Consider the following 16,979-nt stretch of genomic DNA (forward strand, 5'->3'; position numbering starts at 1 on the left):
TCTCAACCTCGCAGCAACAGCAGCAGCACATAGCTTTGATATACCAAACATGACCTTCTTGCAATCACTAGCCTCTCTTCGTTGTCAAACTTGCATAGCGCCGAATGATCCTTGCCCGCAAGAGAGATAGGCGTTTCCTGACTGCTTGGAAGACCCAACACGGCCGACTTTTTGTCGACGACCTGAAAGTTACGGGATTAGCCAATTTGACATTTTCTAGAAGAGGCATACATACTAGCCCAGTCATGTTCTCGGGCGGAATAGTCTCATAATAGCTCAACACGTGGAACTTTTCCAGGCCATGTCTAAAGTCATCTCTTATGACGTCGGCAAAAAGAGAATTCCTTTTCAGCGCTTCCATGAAGCTTGGTTGAGGGTTGCGAAGAACTACACTGAAAACATTGGCAACAACTGAAGCGAGTGAAGCGAGTTTACTGCCATTGTGAGGTGTCCCAAAGAATGCCATGCCGTATGTTGCGTCGTAGATTGCCTTGTATCTTTCGTTCTGTCTCGCTTCCGTCATAGCCTCAAGCCATCAACCGTCAGCATTCCACTATTCATTCCGTTGGCTTGCGCTTGTGACATTGACTTACTCTCTTCACCACTATTCCCCCAAGACTGTGGCACACGAATATGAGCGGTCGATCAGGTTCGGCCTAAATATCATCAGCAAAGTCATGACTCACTGACTAATATAAGGAATGGTTGATGCAATACATCGCGTTCCATAATTAAGAACTCTAGCAAACTAACAACCCATTCTTGTATACCCTCACGCGACTTGCGGAAGGCAGGGATAGCATCGTAGCCATACATCATGATGCGGGCTTGGGGCATTTTTGAAGGGAGGAAGTCCTTCAACCACATCTTGCCACCACTGGTCCATGCCTCGGAGCTGTGATCCTCCGCACCCGAAAGATTTAGTCCGTGGACAGCGACGATACTATATTGTGAAAACATTGCGTTAGCTGATGGTTCATAACGCGGAGCTGGCAAAGCATACTCGACATTGGGCTTGATGGGGGCCTTGGGATAGGCAATGACGCTCAAGAAGTTCAGTTCCTTGCCACTTGAAGACATGTTGAGAGCCCTGATATGAGATAATATCACGAGGTTGCGAATGAATGGACTTGGCGTTAAGAAAACAATGAATGTAGACCAGGGCGGGAGGAGCCGTAGTCGAGGTATATATGATCCACGTTGATAATTCCCATGACCCTGTGAAGCCTGATCCAGTCTTCGTCTGAACCCCCAAGAACCCATCGTTTTCAAGGGTGTGTGGTACCAAGAGGCAGGCTGCGTACTTATGGTGTATTTGAAGATCAGGCTGTCAGCAAACAGGCCGCCTTCAGGCGAGACTCCTGCGGATGGTGTAGTGAGAATTGGAACTGAGCCGAGTGATTAACGGTGTTTTGATTGACTGGAGAGATGTCTCCAGGCCATCATTGGACGTGGAACGAATGGTGTGTCACACCTCAATGGGAATTTGACTCGTTCCGGACTGGCTTGCATCCAGTGTGAGTCCCGCACGATAGCAATAAATAACATACCGAGGTGGCTAAGGGGCTGATGTACAGCGAACCTCGATATCTCGATGGATTCGGAGAGCCTGTGTACTCTGATAGAATTGTCTTTGGATTTGTCTGACTAAATCTTGAAGGAGGGATGGTGGAGGGGCTCCCGCGAAGCGCCGAGGTATTTGGATCTAAATAAAGCAGAAAAGAGCCTGATGTGTAGGTTGGGGTCACACAATGTTGGAACAGCCCCGGGGCACTGCCTTCCCTCTTTAATTTCAGAATCGAACCCCATCATCCACTCTGCAGTTCGCCGTAAGGCATTAGCTTGATGTTCCATCAACTCAGATCTGGCTTCGCCTCACTAGATACTAGGGCGCCTGCAGGTGCAAAAAGCTCCTCGTAAATCCGAAAAGCCTAGCCTTGGTCCCACGAGATGTGTTCGCCAAGTTCATACTTCCAGAGTTGATAAAACAAGACATCCCTCATTAGAATCCATACAGCGTCGGCCTCAGCTATCTTGTCATCCATCTAAAAGCGTCAACATACTATCATTGACTGTCGTTCTCAGGAACATACCAAAATCCTTCGCTCCTTGCCAATCGTCTTTCTTTCGTCTTTTGCGATGCAGTTAACCTACGCCATCCTCCTGCTCGGCATTGGTCAACATGCTCTTGGTCATCACCTTGAAGCCAGGAAGGAGAACTCATGCTCGAGCATCAAAATACCTGAGGACTGCAAGCCATCCGCAGGAGAAGCATGGACATGGTTCACAATGAGTCAGTGCGTTCTCAAAACATTCACGATTGACAGACTCATCGACTGCATTGGAGACAACGATGCGAATATATGCGAGAGGCTCCCTGAATACCGAACCGACGACGAAGTCCTATTCGACGGACTAGATGGGAAGAATGACGGGAAGTTTTGTATCAAACCCCGTGGAATACTTTGGCTAGCAGCAAGGGCGGCAAGGGAAGCCGGAGCGCCCTGTAACCTCGATCGTATCTTCTACTGCTGCCCCGATGGGAACGTTGCTGGCTTCAGGTCTTGCCTCTGCTCCCATTCTGTCACCGACAAGAAGTTGACGTGCATGTCCGACGCCCTCGGATTGTTGAGAAGCAAAGTCTTCAATGGAAAGTGCGAAGAGGGGATTCGTGACAGAGATGTCAATGTCAAGAAGCGGATTCCACACCCAATGCCCGCGAAAGACACGAAGATTCTCCCTTGGAAGGACAATTTGATTGTCAAACTCGGTGAACAATACAGTTGCTCAACCTTTGATAGAGGCAACTAGTGGGGTTGGATATCATTTTGCGGAGTAAGGATAGCCGTGTCACTTTACATCACCTACCTGAGAGGCGTTATTGCGTAGCAACTTTCAGCCATAGAGGGAAAGAGCGCGGAGTTTGGATTCTTGTTCTACGCGCTGGACAGAAGTTGGGTTCCTGCTTTCAATAAATTTGTCGCTCTCTGACTTTTATTTTAATGAGGTCCAATTCGTTTGAAACATGTACAGTGGAATACCTGGTCGCTTGTCGGTGCCAAGCGTAGCAATATCTGGTTTGCGTCTGGCTAAACCTAATGGATCTATCTTGAATAGCCGACTGTTAATCAAAGACACCAGGCTGACGCGTTCACTTGTAGTGGCTCGGGCAAAGGGCATGAGGAGTGTTGTGCGTCAGCCTATGGCTGGGCTAGAGCGCAAGACGCGTTTGGAGACAATAGCGACAGACCAATGTTGGACGGTTAGGACGACTGCAGCGCCTGGAAGGCAACTAAAATGAATGAAGCGCGATAAATAAATGGCTGAATGTAAGTGTTAGACTGTATTAGCTGTGGGCTCGACGGGTGGAGTTTACAAAGGCCAGTCAATGATGCCCTGATGTCCAAGAGCGTCCGATAAAGGTGGAATAAGGGGATGAATGAAGACGAACGAGCACGTAGGTATTATTGATGTTGATAGAGACACGGCTGCATATATACCTCGGGAATAACTTGGCTCAGAACGTGTCTGATATCTGAGCCTATGGTAACTAATTAGGCTGGTCACCTTCCGTAGCCGATTCCTGTCTTTTCGGAGCGGCAAGCCTCTGTATTATCTTTCATGGCTCGTAGCTTACTTCATCACGACCTTGGAATTCATTGTAGCTGTGACTAAATTGACGGCAAATGGGTAACTATGCGAGACAGGCATCGGCCAGTGTGATGAAAGAGACTTATCTCACAAGTACCCTGTCAATTTGCTGCCGCCTTGAAGGTGGCGTGATATGCTGCCAAGCACAATATTGATGTATTTGCAGGCGCCTACGCCCGGATTCAGAGGCAGACGATACTGCACCTATGCGCGACCATTCATTACATATGGGAACCCCCCCCCCCCCCCCCCCCCCCCCCCCACCCCCCACCACCCACCTGCGGCCGGCGCGACGCGCCATATTCGGTAGCTGTGCGCCGCCGCCGCGCCGGGGCCAGGGGGCGCGCTCCCCCCCCCCCCCGCCGCCCCTCTTTAACCATTGGGCCCCCCCCCCCCCCCCCCCCCAAAATGCACGTCGAGGAAATGCCTCGGAAAGGATACAAACTCGGTTAGCACGGCGCGAGAACCCAGGCGGCAAATGCCTGCATTCATCTGCTGTAGTGGTAGTCGACTTATAAAGCTACAAAGACCGCTGGGGTTTGAAGGTATTGGAACGGCCTTCGAGTGGTTCGCCAGTGCCCAGAGACAAGGTATACTTTGGAATCATTGATTTGAATATTTATTTCGATGGCCTTAGAGCGGCATACGTGAAATGACTTTCTATCCATGCATTCGAAAACGTGAAAAAGTATAAGAATCATCAACACTCTGAAAGAGAAGACACAGAATAGCAAGTAAGAGGGGGAAACACGTAGCAACCACACCACAATCGTATAAGGTTACCAGCAGACTACAAGTCAATGGTACATCCCTCATACCCGGCCTTTCAGAGCGATCATCACTCTGTGCCTAGCTTCTGTTCATGTACCAAGGATCTATACTAGTCCTCTCTGTCTCTTGTATCGGGAGATCCTATTCTCGTGCGGCTTTCCAGCCGTGTAAACCTTGTTCCCTGGGCCAGCGAGGTTGACGAAGTGAACGTTTTCGAAAACAATTTGCTGTTGACCAGATTGTGGAAAGGGGCCGTTTACCCGTCCAGCACGCTGGGGAACATTTCGTTGCTCGGGCAGTTGAGCGGGTGTCCCAGTGTTGTGGGAACTGACGCGAGGTGGAGCAGGCGGACCGGCACCGTACAGAGAAGCTTGCTGGCCAGGAGGTCGAGGGACCCACGCGGGGGCACAAGGTGCGGCAAACTGAGGAGGAGGCTGAGCATGCTGAGCAGGCCTGCTGGCTCTATGAGGAGCAGCTTGCCAGCCAGAAGCCGGACCAGCCATTCTGGCAGCTGGCTGATTAAGAGGCGGACGAGCCGGAGCCGGCATAGCAGGCGTCTTAGTATCCCTGTATGGCGCTGGTGGATTGCGAGCCGGAGGAGGCGGGGTCGGTTTGCAAACGTGTCTATTTTTCCGTATACAGCTGGGGCATTGTAAGGCGGAGGCGGGCACGCAGCCCGTCGGTTGAATGATGAAGCAGACTTCTCAGGCGCGGTGATGAGATCAAAGAGAATCGACGGATACATCTCATCGAGAAGATCACCTTTGCGCTTTTTCAATTCGGGGCTGTACGTCTGAAAAGTCATGATTAGTCTCTTTGCTTCGGTGGCGTGGCATTGACCGCAGCTTACGAGTCTCTCTTATCATAGACATTACAGCGTTTAACCGACTTCAGTGCAATATTGCAGTTCAAGCCCAATGCGGCGAGGGACTTCTCTATACGACCCGCGTGCCCGAGTGTTGCTTCCTTGAACATGAGGTTCGACCCGGCAGCCCAACCGGAGGAATCACGAACAGCAGGGGCGTCTTCGTCAAGGATGCGGCGCATTGAGGGCAACCGCACCAGAAGGCGTCCAGGTCACATGCCTCAGGAACCGGGGTCCTGAATGGTTCCCCCACATGCTACCCACCCGGCAGTGTAGTAGGATGCTCTGCGAGTCTGGAACAACAACCTTTGTACAGCGAATGGCATGGTCTGGGTACCTTTTTAATGAAGGAGATAGATTTCTCGTGAGTCAAAGCACGAATGGCATAGTCATCCAACGTGGACCAATGATTTCCGCGAATCAAACGTTCTGACTAGGAGCCGAATAGAAGAAAAGTTAAAGATCCTTTGGAATGATATTAACTCGCGCGTTATGGGTTATGCTATCGACCTGTTCAACCTACTCTAGTAGCGTACACGGCATGCTATTACAACGAGGAATGAAGTTGGCACGTGACTAGATCCCGCTGTGTCTAACGGCTAAAGAAAGCAACAGGAGAGATCGAACCCAGGCCTAGATACCTCAGCTTAAGGCGCCTCTACTCTAGTCGGGGCCTTCTTGGCAAGCCAATTTAGTAGGCAGGGAAAAAACGCCGTGGGAGGGAAGAGAGAACATCAGGTGCAAAACCGCTCGGAAAGAGGGCGCGAGAAAAGAACGGCGATTGGTACCGATAGATGTATGGATTGGAATGGCAACGGCACGACTATCAGCTGAGGCAAGGTCCCTGCTGTCTTGCTATCCAACAAGTAATGTAAGGTACACCGTTTCAGGTAAAGTAGGCGAGGTTGAAAGGAACCCATGGTCAGAGTCCGACGGTAGTCTGTCGCCTACTATTCGGCGGGCCGAGTAGTTCCGGCCGGCGAAGTACCGGTAAGATGTATGGCATTTTGCGGGGTTAATCCTCACCAGTGCGACATAACATTGGGTAATGACCCCGTAGGTGAACGGTAACATCATTCAGTTGTCCTGCAGGCGTGAAGATAATTGCCATTGGTTACCTTTCCCCTGGATTGAAAAAACGGGCGAGAAACAAGCACAATGGAGAAGGTGATGTTGGTTAAGTGGTTCATTAGGTATAGTAAACAGTATACAAGAAAAAGTCATGCCTTGCCGATGCAGGCGTGGTATCATATCTGAGCGTATTCGTCCAATCCATCACCTGGTAAAACTCCCAGATTACCTCCCATTTTACGCCTGCGCTAGATTCATGGGCGCCATCTTCGTAAACGCGTCATGCTAAGAAAACATTGGGTAGTCTCAAAGACAAGAGACAACTAGATATCCACAACTAAACTCTCCGGTTTAAATGGTCTAGTAGCGGCTGCTGCGCTGCCAGAAGCGGCGACGGCGGTAGGTAGTGTGGGTGGCAGGAGGGGAGTAGTTGTCAACCTTGGAACGCTGCTGACGGCGCTTGTGAAGACGGCCGCTGCAGCAGGTGAAGAAGACGATGACGGTGCCGAGGAGCAGGCAGATGGCGGCGGCCAGGAGGGTCCAGAGAGCGACATCGTAGTGGGCGGAGCTGCCGTTGCCATCCCTGTTGACGTTGCGGCGGACGACGGCGAACATGACCCAGTCGCAGATGAGGGCGACGATAGTGATGATGAAGGCAACGCCGGAGACAAGGGCGGCGAAGAGGGAGCCAAACATGCCAGCACCGACGGAGAGGATGAAGGCGATGAAGGAGACGCCTGCGGCGACGGGGTGGAGAACCATGACCCGGGTCAAGCCCTCGGCGACGTTGGAGGACAGGTTGGAGTACTGGGTGGCATCGGCCTCGGCGATGATATCGGTGGGTGAGTAACCGATCCTGGAACGGCTGCACTGGTCGGAGCCACTGGGAGACGAGTTAGTTTTTGAGTTTGGTTCTATGCTGTGTGATATTACTTACTAGTCAGAGCCGCCACGGACGCAGTATCCAAAGGTACCAAATGTGATCTCATTGCCGGCGGAAGTGTCGCCCAGATTGACGGTCAACAGTGAGATGTTGTGCACCACTGGAGCAGAGATGCTGGTGATGACCAGAAGAATCGTTGCTACAAGGAGCAAAAAGGTACCAAAGTGGTGAATGAAGCCGGTGACAGCCATGTTGATTATGAAGATGGACTACTGCCGGATGGCTGAGGTGTGGTGTGGGTGTTTGGTGTAGGGCTTAGTTGTAGGAGACAATTGGCGATAGGAGTACTGATGTGATGAACATGTTCGTGAGAGGAAAGGGAGAGGCCGTCCGCATATAAGCACAAACGTCTCACGACCCCTGGGCCGGCCCCAAGAAACAGGAATTCGCATGATGTGTGCTGTGATCTGTGACAGTACCACACTAGGCACACCGTCCGGGGCCAAGAATGCCGTGTAAGTCAGGGTCCCGGTGCAAGCCAACGAGTGCGACGTCATCAACGTGGCCCAGCCCGGGCCCAAGTTCATATTTCTCGTGGCTCTGTGGCTCTGTAGGAGAAAATTGGGTGAAAATGGACCCTGGCTTGCGCAAGCATCCCCCGCGCCACGGTTGGTCGGCTCGTCTAGTCGCGTCCAGATTTGTTTAATTGTCGAACAAGCTGGCGGTGGAAAAGGAACGTGGGTTTGGCTCTATTGTGACGTACTATCCAGTTTGCACCGCTGATTGGTCAGGTCCTCGCGTCGTGGCCGATCTGGGATATTGCAGGTTGCCACTATTCCTTGTTTTTGTGGCTCTGTAATGACGCCACGCCTTGAATGGACCCCGGTACCAAAAGTCCAACTCCAACGTCAGAGTCTCGACCTTGTGTTCAGCTGACTACTGCCGTATTGCCGACTCAAGTGTTCCTATGGCAAGAAAAGCATCTGCAGCTCGTCGTCAGGGAGCCCGACTGCGTTGCACTGCTAGCGACGGTCACCAAAGACACCTTCGTCATCGTTCGACTGTCGTTGCAATTCTTGCAATCTGATGTCGGGACATACCGAAATGTCAACGGTCGTCTTGTGGTGTTCTTTCGACCCTGTACTCAGGGTCTCCCATTCAATGCATCGCCCTGGCCCGCATAATTTTAGGTTAAGCAAGCGAAACTCGAACAGTTCCGTCCGATAATCTGATCCAATCAAGAGCCGTACTTCGACTGGGTGCCATCCCATCTCGCCAATGAGCCTCGTGCCAAATCGTCGCCTTCATCGGAATTTTCGTTTCCGGAACGCTTCACTGAGCGCGAAACGCTGGACCTCCGATCAGGCTGTAGCTGTCAGATGTTCTTAGGCTTGGCTTATGGCCGTAAAATTGGATGTAAAGTCAACGCGCAATCGCTGCCAAGATGCGAGAGGCGGGTTTGATCGGTCCTTGAAGGACATCGTCTCCAGGGCTTAGACATAGCTTTTGCTGTAGTCGCGTACTGTCGCGCCCAATGGCGATCAGGGTTGGCTTTCTTTCAGATGTAGCAGGCCTTCCATAATAGCGGGTGCCTTTTCTTTTCGCTCTCTGCGCTTGATGCGATCGATGATGGCGCGCTTCTTGACATCAACCGATTTCGAGCCAAGTAGAATATCTTCCCACAGCTGGCCCCTGGTCGACGATTTCGACTGTCCGCCATTCTCCCAATCCGATAAGCCGTCGGTCATGACATCCTTTGGTAAGGATGCCCTCAATTGAGACGACATGGTTGTTTCTCGGCGCGAAGTCGGCCATGGGCCATGGAGAGGATTGGCTCTGATGGCCGCAGAGTGTATGTAGCTCGGGGCCGGGAAGATGTGCACCGTGAATTCCTTCTTATCGTCCGTTCCTGCAGCGCCGTCCTCGCTCCCTTCCTGGTGATTTGCGTTGGCAAAGGGTCCGGTGACGGCCGAGCCGGTCAGGAACGACTTGACGGAACCGTTGGATCGAGGCGTCGCGAGTTGGTACTTGAGCGGGCTTATCTTGACGAGCTCCTTGACTTTCGATTTGTCGCTGAGAACGGATATGAAGGAAGAGTCGTGGTTCTGAAGCCAATGGTGTCAGCGAAAGAGCCTTCCTTGGCATTGACTCTTGCGAGACGCAAACTTACTTCCAGCTTCTTGAACACTTCGACATTGGCGAATCTTTGCAGCGAGTGCAGGACGGCGCGTCTCTCGGAGAACCTATTTGGCCTCGGCACAACGGTGACTTGAACCGTTCGCGCAGAAGCCTTGCTGGACAGCTCCTGCAAGACAGAGTATCCGTTCTTAGACATGGCGCTGGTTGTGTCGTGAATGCGACTCCGTTTACTACGTCGTGGCGTGAGCAGGAAACGCAATTCGACACGGGAGCTCCGCAAAGTTGTCAAGCTCTGGTGGAGCTTTAACAGTGCTGAAACTCGACAGTCTGCAATTGCGCACGGTACCTTGTGCTGGGGTGCCCCGCCAAATGGCGGGGAGGCAACGTTCTGCTACTGGAACTTCTAGAACAGCTTGGAAGACGTAGACGCACGCCTCCCGTCTAAACACCTACCTATCCTCGGCAACTCCCACGAAAACGATCTACAGCTCACCGTGAATTCCTATAAGCCGAACGCGAATCATACCTTTGGCAGCTTCTAGACAACGAGTCAAGTACACTACGTCCAACAACCGCAACTCTCAACCGCGACCATGGCCGCCATCATCGACGCCGACGACGTGATGGAGCCCACCCTCCAGTCCATCCTCGACCAAAAGTCGCTGCGCTGGATCTTTGTCGGAGGAAAGGGTGGTGTAGGAAAGACAACCACGTCGTGCTCCCTTGCCATTCAGCTCGCCAAGGCGCGCAAGTCGGTCCTCCTCATCTCCACCGACCCGGCGCACAACCTGTCCGACGCCTTCAACCAGAAGTTCGGCAAGGAAGCCCGCCTCATTGAGGGCTTCACCAACCTGAGCGCCATGGAGATCGACCCCAACGGCAGCATGCAGGACCTGCTTGCGGGCCAGAATGAGGAGGTGGATGCCATGAGTGGTGGCCTCGGTGGCATGATGCAGGATCTGGCATTTGCTGTAAGCTTCGGCTCTGGCGCGCCATCACATCTGCAGCAGCTTGTTTTCTAACGTGGTTTATGTACACAGATCCCTGGTATCGACGAAGCCATGTCCTTCGCCGAAGTTCTCAAGCAAGTAAAGTCAATGTCCTACGAAACAATCATCTTCGACACCGCCCCGACAGGCCACACTCTCCGCTTCCTCTCCTTCCCCAGCGTCCTCGAAAAGGCCCTCGCAAAGGTCTCCCAGCTCAGCTCGCAGTACGGGCCCCTCCTCAACGGCTTCCTCGGCCAGGGCGGCCAGCTTCCCAACGGCCAGAACCTCAACGAGATGATGGAGAAGCTCGAGACGCTGCGCGAGACAATCTCCGAGGTCAACACCCAGTTCAAGGACGAGAATCTGACAACTTTCGTCTGCGTCTGCATCCCCGAGTTCCTGTCTCTCTACGAGACGGAGCGCATGATCCAGGAGCTGGCAAACTACGGCATCGACACCCACAGCATCGTCGTCAACCAGCTCCTCTTCCCCAAGAAGGGCAGCAACTGCGACCAGTGCACGGCCCGTCGCAGGATGCAGAAGAAGTACCTCGAACAAATTGAGGAGTTGTATGACGAGTTCAACGTCGTCAAGATGCCGTTGTTGGTTGAGGAAGTCCGCGGCAAGGAGAAGCTGGAAAAGTTCAGCGAGATGCTGACCACGCCTTACTCACCGCCCGAAATGGATGCCTGAATATGAGTAGAGTTTGTAGGTGGTTTTGGGGAGGCAGGGGTCTGCTGGTGGTGAGAGGATCAAAAACACGACTATGAATATTTGATTATGACTGGATGGGTAGTATGAGGCGCAAGAGTCACGAGTGGAGACATAGAATACATTCACAAACGATTGATACCCTGGTGATGTGTGCAGGAGACTTGATTTGACTACCTTGGTGCGTGATATCAGAGTGCCCTCAACGCTGAGCACCTACGGCGTAGCTTCATTATCCCAACTATCCCCTGCCCCATTGTTCTGCACTATGGCAGCGACAGCAAAGTCCAATTGATTCCCTTCCCATCCCAGGCACATTAGAAAATTCCGTCCCTACCCCGTTCCCGAACGCCCTTGAGACCATAAAAAAGCCTTGTCCAAATTCCTCTGGGCTGTGTGAGGATAGTGTTATGCCGTGTTTTTCCAGAATGATAATGATGAATGACCCCGTGATGCAATGCATGTCGTCTAGATTTACAATCGAAGAAGTCGTAGATGGCCAGTGTAGGAGCCGTCGATTGAGAAAGGCGCTCACAGCTCTCTGTAGTCGCTGGGGCGGACACGCTTCTGCCGGTTCTGGTGACGGTGAGGGTTCACCGGCCTTCGGAAGTACGCGTCCTCGTCGTTGCTGGGCTGTGTGAAGTTGTGGCGTTGTTGCTGATTATAGCCACCCATGCCGCCGCCGTTCATCCCGCCGCCGTTCATCCCGCCACCATTCATTCCGCCGTTCATGCCGTTCATGCCATTCATATGATTCATGCCGTTCATGTTACCGCCGAAGTTGTTGCCGTACATGTTGTTGTTGCCGCCCATACCAGGGAAGCCGCCGCCGTTCATGGGGTTGAAGCCGGGCATGCCCATCATAGGGTTCATCATGCCCATCATTGGCATCCCCATGTTCATGTTACCCATGTTGCCCATGTTGCCCATGTTTGGCATGTTGGGCATGTTTGGCATTCCCATGAAGCCGTTCATCATGTTCATGCCGCCGAAACCCATCATCGGGTCCATGGGCATGTTGCCCATGCCGTTCATGCCGTTCATCATCGCTTGCTGTTGCTCTTGTTGCTTCTGCATCGCCTTCGGAGCCTTCGGAATCTTAGGGTTCTCCATCAACTCATCAGCAGGGCGCTTCTTGGAGTTGGACTCCACGGACGACGCGCGCTCAGCGGTGGGGCCGGACGGAGCGGTGGCAGGAGTTGCTGATGTCGACTTTGGCGTGCCATCGGCTTTCGGGCCTGTTGGCGCTGAGGCAGGAGCTGCTACTGTGGCGGCAGGGGACTTTTGCGATGTGGGCGATTTGGCGATTCCGTTGGCTGATTCTGTCTTTGTCTCTCCATTTTCCTTGGGCGACGAGGCTGGCGGCGGCGAGGCTGCTGTCGGGCTCTTTGCATCGTTCTTCTCCTTGAGGAACTCCTTCATCTTCTCCGCAGCTTCCTCATCAGCCTTGAGGTCGTCAATTAAGACACCTTCCGTAGAGCAATTAGGGCAGACGAAGTCCGATTCGATGAGAGCATTGGTTATGCAATCATTGCAATACGTCTTCTGGCAGCACGGGGTCTTCATTGGGTCTATGAACATCTTCTTGTCGATAGGACACTCAAGTCCCTGGTCCTGCAATTCTTTGTCTCCCATAGCGATTGCCTTGGCAGCAGACGCTGAAGACTTGGCTTTGGCCTGGAACTGTTCCCATGAAGCCTTATCAGGCTCAGCGATCACAAATTCTCCCTCGGCATTGACCATGATGCCTGATGGTCTCTTGGTCTCGTCGTCACCACTTTGGGCGAGGGCAACCGACTTGTCCACTGTGCGCAAAAATGACCGCGGAATACCAGTCGTGCGCTTCACACGTGGACGATTGTCAAAATCTGGATCGTCGTTCGTTGGGCACAACTGGATCCAGTGACCTTTCTCTCCACAGCGATAGCAAATGTAGCCATTGGGAGGGTCATGGTCAGGCACGTTTGCTGGCTTCTTAGAACCTGGCTTGAACACAGGGGTTTGGCTGCAACTTTGTTAGAGTTGATTCGTTAGGGCGATTGGGGATGGACTTACTTTGACATTTCCTCCTGTTGGGCCGACCAAGACTCGGTTTGGGCCTGGAACATGGCTGCCATCTTCTCTTCTTCCGTCATGGCATTGTTCATCTGACTAATGGCGTTGGATGCGGCCTTGGCTGTGGCTGATTTGGTGGTCTGTTCTTTGCGGGAGGAATTCTTCGCAGCAACGGGCATCTTGCCAGAGACATATCGGGCGCCTCGGCCTGCACCAGGCTTGGCGGCTGGAAGGCGACGAGCAACTACGGTCGTAGATCGGGGGATAATGGTCGTATCATCATCGTACTCTAAGAAGATGTTAGATTGACAGTCGTGAGAAAACTGTTCAAGATGGAACTTACCCTCACTGCCATCCTCGGAGTAAATAGCAAGGTCGAAGTCGGTACCATCTCCCAAGCCGCTCTTCAAAATGATGTCGCGCTTCAGCTCGAAGACGGAAATACCGGTGCCATCGAACTCAACTCGCGTCGGCTCCTTTTGAGACTTGAACTTGAAGAACACGGAGGACGCCATGATGTCTCGTTTGGATAGGTCACAGATGTAGACCGCTATAGACGTTGGCAGCAGTAAAGTGCGTAATCAAATATTTGATTTGAGTGGCGATGAGGACTTCGCGGGATACCACGAAGATGCAACGCTACCTCAACGTGAGTAGAGAGACTTGATGCTTGTAATTTTTCTTCTTGCTTGTGTGTGATGTCTCTTGCGCTTAGCACCTCTCAAGAGTAATGAAAATCAATTCTGATTTACTTGGAAAACAAGGAAATAAGGGTTGCGGAGTGTAGAGAAAGAGTACAATGCCAAAGAGGCCGACACCAGTTGGAGAAAAGTCAGTCCTTTGTGTGAATCCCTCCTCAAATCCAAATCACCTCGACACCTTTCGCACCATCAGTCGAGAAAACCTCAGTTAGCCAGCGTTGGTCTCCAATTCAGTATTCCGGTCGAAGTGTGAGCGGTCGCAACGGTCTCGTGGCGGGACGCAAACAATCGTACAGGGAAAGAGTCGGTTGCTGAGCGGGCACTTGCTTCGCTGGTCACCTGGGGCCGAAAAGTCGTTTGGGCGATTATCGTAGGGTGATGGAATCCGTTGCACAGTCGTATGGAGCACCCGTACGTAGGTTTCGGCAGAACGAAACGCGCGGTCGCAGGTCGTAAGAGGGCGTTGATGGTGATGTTCGTGGCAGGAAAAAGAGGAGTAACGCAAAGGGGGAGGAGAAGAGATATAGCCGGCAGTGACTGCAGGCAGACGGAGAAAGGTAGCTGGAACCCACTCTCTGGCCACTGCGACCGACCGGCCTGATTCTGCAGCACTGCCAATTCTAGGCAAGCCTGGGCCAGGTGGCACGTGAGCGTCGGATTTTCCGGGTGGATGTTTTTCCGGGAGCCTATGTCCCGTCTCTGTGCTAGGCCTTACCACCAAGATTTAAGGCACCTTATCAACCTGAGTTCTGAAAGGGACCCCATTCTTCTCCGGAAGGTGCCGTCACAGCTGAGTAATCCCAAGAAACTTCCATTGCCTCCTCCGCCCAGGTCCCGACCGGGACTCCACTATCTCGGCCGCGAAGCTGCCGACAACGTCACGTGCTGTATCACGCAAAAGTTCTTTGGTCTCGGTCTTAGCGCCTCCACCTGGAACGGATACATTAGCAATGGCCAGGTCCCTTCCTGCTGATACGCCGCTGCTTGCCGAAGCGCATTGAGAGAACCCCGCCATCCGGAGCAGTTGTGGGCAGGTGCATGTAGAGGTACTCTCGGTGCAGCAGAATTCTGGTCAGCTCTTTTGCGCCCGATGTAGAAGGTCCAGTCCGGCGTCATGCCCCGCACCTCGTTGTTTAGAGGCCTTGCCCTCCCTCAGACTGCTCGAAAGTTTGTTCCTACAACTCCCAAATCTCTACCGTGTTGGCAGACCATCTCACAATCTCGCCGTCACTACCTTACTCCAGCTATAAAAGCACACCAAGCTCGAAAGACCAAGATGGCTCCTCAACTCGACGGCTACTTCAAGCAGGTCGATGCCGACACCGACCACTTCATCGACCGCCTCCGGAAGGCTGTTGCGATCCCCTCCATCTCAGCTGATGTTGAGCGTCGTCCCGATGTCGTCAAGATGGGCGAGTGGCTTGCTGCCGAGCTGAAGGCCCTCGGTGCCTCAGTCGAGCTTCGCGAGCTCGGTGAGCAGCCTGACAAGCCTGGCTTGCAGCTGCCCCCCGTCGTGCTGGGAAGATATGGAAGCGACAAGAACAAGAGAACTATCCTGGTCTACGGCCACTACGATGTTCAGCCCGCCGAGAAGACTGATGGCTGGGCGACCGAGCCTTTTGAGCTCTCCGTCGATGACCAGGGCAGAATGTTCGGCCGTGGTGCCACGGACGACAAGGGTCCCGTTCTCGGCTGGTTGAACGCCATCGAGGCTCACCAGAAGGCCGGCATCGACTTCCCCGTCAACCTCCTCATGTGCTTCGAGGGTATGGAGGAGTACGGTTCCGAGGGTCTTGACGATCTCATCAATGCCGAGGCCAAGAAGTTCTTCGCTGACGCCGATGCTGTCTGCATTTCTGACAACTACTGGCTCGGAACTGAGAAGCCCTGCTTGACCTATGGTCTCCGTGGCTGCAACTACTACTCTGTCGAGATCAAGGGCCCTGGCGCTGATTTGCACAGCGGTGTCTTCGGCGGCACTGCTCAGGAACCCATGACTGACCTGGTCCGCGTTCTCGGCTCATTGGTCGACACTGACGGCAAGATCCAGATTCCTGGCATTATGGAGCAGGTCGCCCCTGTTACCAAGGATGAGGAGACTCTGTATGATGGCATTGCCTTCACTATGGAGACTCTCCACGAGTCTCTCGGCAGCAAGACTACTATCTACGAAGACAAGAAGTCCACCCTCATGGCAAGATGGCGTTACCCCTCCCTCTCTGTCCACGGTGTTGAGGGTGCCTTCTCTGCCCCTGGCGCGAAGACTGTTATCCCGGCCAAGGTCACTGGCAAGTTCTCCATCCGTACCGTGCCCAATATGGAGGAGGAGGCGACCAACGAGGCCGTTTACAAGTACGTCAACGAGCAATTCGCAAAGCTCAAGAGCAAGAACACCATGAAGGTTTGGGCTCAGCACACCGGCAAGTGGTGGGTTGCATCGCCCAAGCACTGGAACTTCTCGGCTGCCGCCAAGGCTACCGAGCGCGTCTGGGGCGTGCAGCCTGACTTCACCCGTGAGGGTGGAAGGTATGAATCCCATTTCCAGATGTCGAAGGACGTCCATTAACAATAGACATAGTATCCCCGTCACCTTGACCTTTGAGCAGGCCACCGGCAAGAACGTTCTTCTTCTGCCCATGGGTAGCTCCACTGACGGTGCTCACTCCATCAACGAGAAGCTGGACAAGCGCAACTACATCGAGGGCATTAAGCTCCTTGGCGCTTACTTGCACTACGTCGCCGAGGAGCCCATCGCATAAATCGACCATGGATTAAGTGAGATCATTACGCCAGAGGGCAACTAGGAACCGCGATATCTGCCATGACATGCAATGGGGCAGTCACCTTACCACGTTGCCATGGCGAGTTGAGTTCGGCTTACAGGCCGACTGCTGACAGCATATCATGCATGCCGAGAGGGCTGCAATGGGCCGTTGGCCAGATGGGGATCAACGGACAAGAAGCTCCTGATTTTCACTGCAAGGTTCAAATCACAAGTCACGTAATTCAAATACCCAAACAAATTCATATTAAACCGTGCTCAATTTCGTCGTTTCTAAATGTGGGGTATTAGTGCGTAAATGGACAGTCATGATCGTTCGTTCGTCATGGTATATACTTCGTGTTCCAGGTATCCAAGCAAA

The 16,979-nt window shown here is 52.9% G+C and overlaps 8 protein-coding genes across 8 annotated transcripts; 3 read left to right on the forward strand and 5 right to left on the reverse strand.

Moving 5' to 3' along the window:
* Positions 1-2: 2 nt before the first annotated feature.
* On the reverse strand, positions 3-1,263 carry CABS01_01744 (uncharacterized protein; the record flags this gene model as incomplete). The annotated part of the gene is made up of 5 exons (XM_060535124.1): positions 3-182; positions 236-526; positions 594-656; positions 754-943; positions 1,004-1,263. The coding sequence occupies 5 exons, from the start codon at positions 1,261-1,263 to the stop codon at positions 3-5; spliced, it is 984 nt and encodes a 327-aa protein (XP_060398313.1).
* A 1,026-nt stretch (positions 1,264-2,289) lies between these two features.
* Positions 2,290-2,811, forward strand: CABS01_01745 (uncharacterized protein; the record flags this gene model as incomplete). Its single annotated transcript, XM_060535125.1, has 1 exon — positions 2,290-2,811. One exon carries the CDS (start codon positions 2,290-2,292, stop codon positions 2,809-2,811), a length of 522 nt encoding a protein of 173 aa, XP_060398314.1.
* A 1,867-nt stretch (positions 2,812-4,678) lies between these two features.
* CABS01_01746 (uncharacterized protein) lies at positions 4,679-5,469 on the reverse strand (the record flags this gene model as incomplete). The annotated part of the gene is made up of 2 exons (XM_060535126.1): positions 4,679-5,207; positions 5,273-5,469. 2 exons carry the CDS (start codon positions 5,467-5,469, stop codon positions 4,679-4,681), a joined length of 726 nt encoding a protein of 241 aa, XP_060398315.1.
* Positions 5,470-6,718: 1,249 nt separating this feature from the next.
* CABS01_01747 (pH-response regulator) lies at positions 6,719-7,492 on the reverse strand (the record flags this gene model as incomplete). The annotated part of the gene is made up of 2 exons (XM_060535127.1): positions 6,719-7,241; positions 7,296-7,492. The coding sequence occupies 2 exons, from the start codon at positions 7,490-7,492 to the stop codon at positions 6,719-6,721; spliced, it is 720 nt and encodes a 239-aa protein (XP_060398316.1).
* Positions 7,493-8,782: 1,290 nt separating this feature from the next.
* CABS01_01748 (uncharacterized protein) lies at positions 8,783-9,576 on the reverse strand (the record flags this gene model as incomplete). The annotated part of the gene is made up of 2 exons (XM_060535128.1): positions 8,783-9,346; positions 9,412-9,576. The coding sequence occupies 2 exons, from the start codon at positions 9,574-9,576 to the stop codon at positions 8,783-8,785; spliced, it is 729 nt and encodes a 242-aa protein (XP_060398317.1).
* A 397-nt stretch (positions 9,577-9,973) lies between these two features.
* Positions 9,974-11,062, forward strand: CABS01_01749 (anion-transporting ATPase; the record flags this gene model as incomplete). The annotated part of the gene is made up of 2 exons (XM_060535129.1): positions 9,974-10,351; positions 10,421-11,062. The coding sequence occupies 2 exons, from the start codon at positions 9,974-9,976 to the stop codon at positions 11,060-11,062; spliced, it is 1,020 nt and encodes a 339-aa protein (XP_060398318.1).
* A 549-nt stretch (positions 11,063-11,611) lies between these two features.
* On the reverse strand, positions 11,612-13,650 carry CABS01_01750 (MPE1; the record flags this gene model as incomplete). Its single annotated transcript, XM_060535130.1, has 3 exons — positions 11,612-13,085; positions 13,136-13,424; positions 13,479-13,650. 3 exons carry the CDS (start codon positions 13,648-13,650, stop codon positions 11,612-11,614), a joined length of 1,935 nt encoding a protein of 644 aa, XP_060398319.1.
* A 1,462-nt stretch (positions 13,651-15,112) lies between these two features.
* On the forward strand, positions 15,113-16,595 carry CABS01_01751 (peptidase family M20/M25/M40; the record flags this gene model as incomplete). The annotated part of the gene is made up of 2 exons (XM_060535131.1): positions 15,113-16,362; positions 16,415-16,595. The coding sequence occupies 2 exons, from the start codon at positions 15,113-15,115 to the stop codon at positions 16,593-16,595; spliced, it is 1,431 nt and encodes a 476-aa protein (XP_060398320.1).
* Between the last annotated feature and the right edge of the window lie 384 nt (positions 16,596-16,979).

This window comes from Colletotrichum abscissum (genome assembly GCF_030869225.1).
Source record: "Colletotrichum abscissum strain IMI 504890 chromosome Unknown Scaffold_3.1, whole genome shotgun sequence".
NCBI classification, from domain to species: domain Eukaryota; kingdom Fungi; phylum Ascomycota; class Sordariomycetes; order Glomerellales; family Glomerellaceae; genus Colletotrichum; species Colletotrichum abscissum.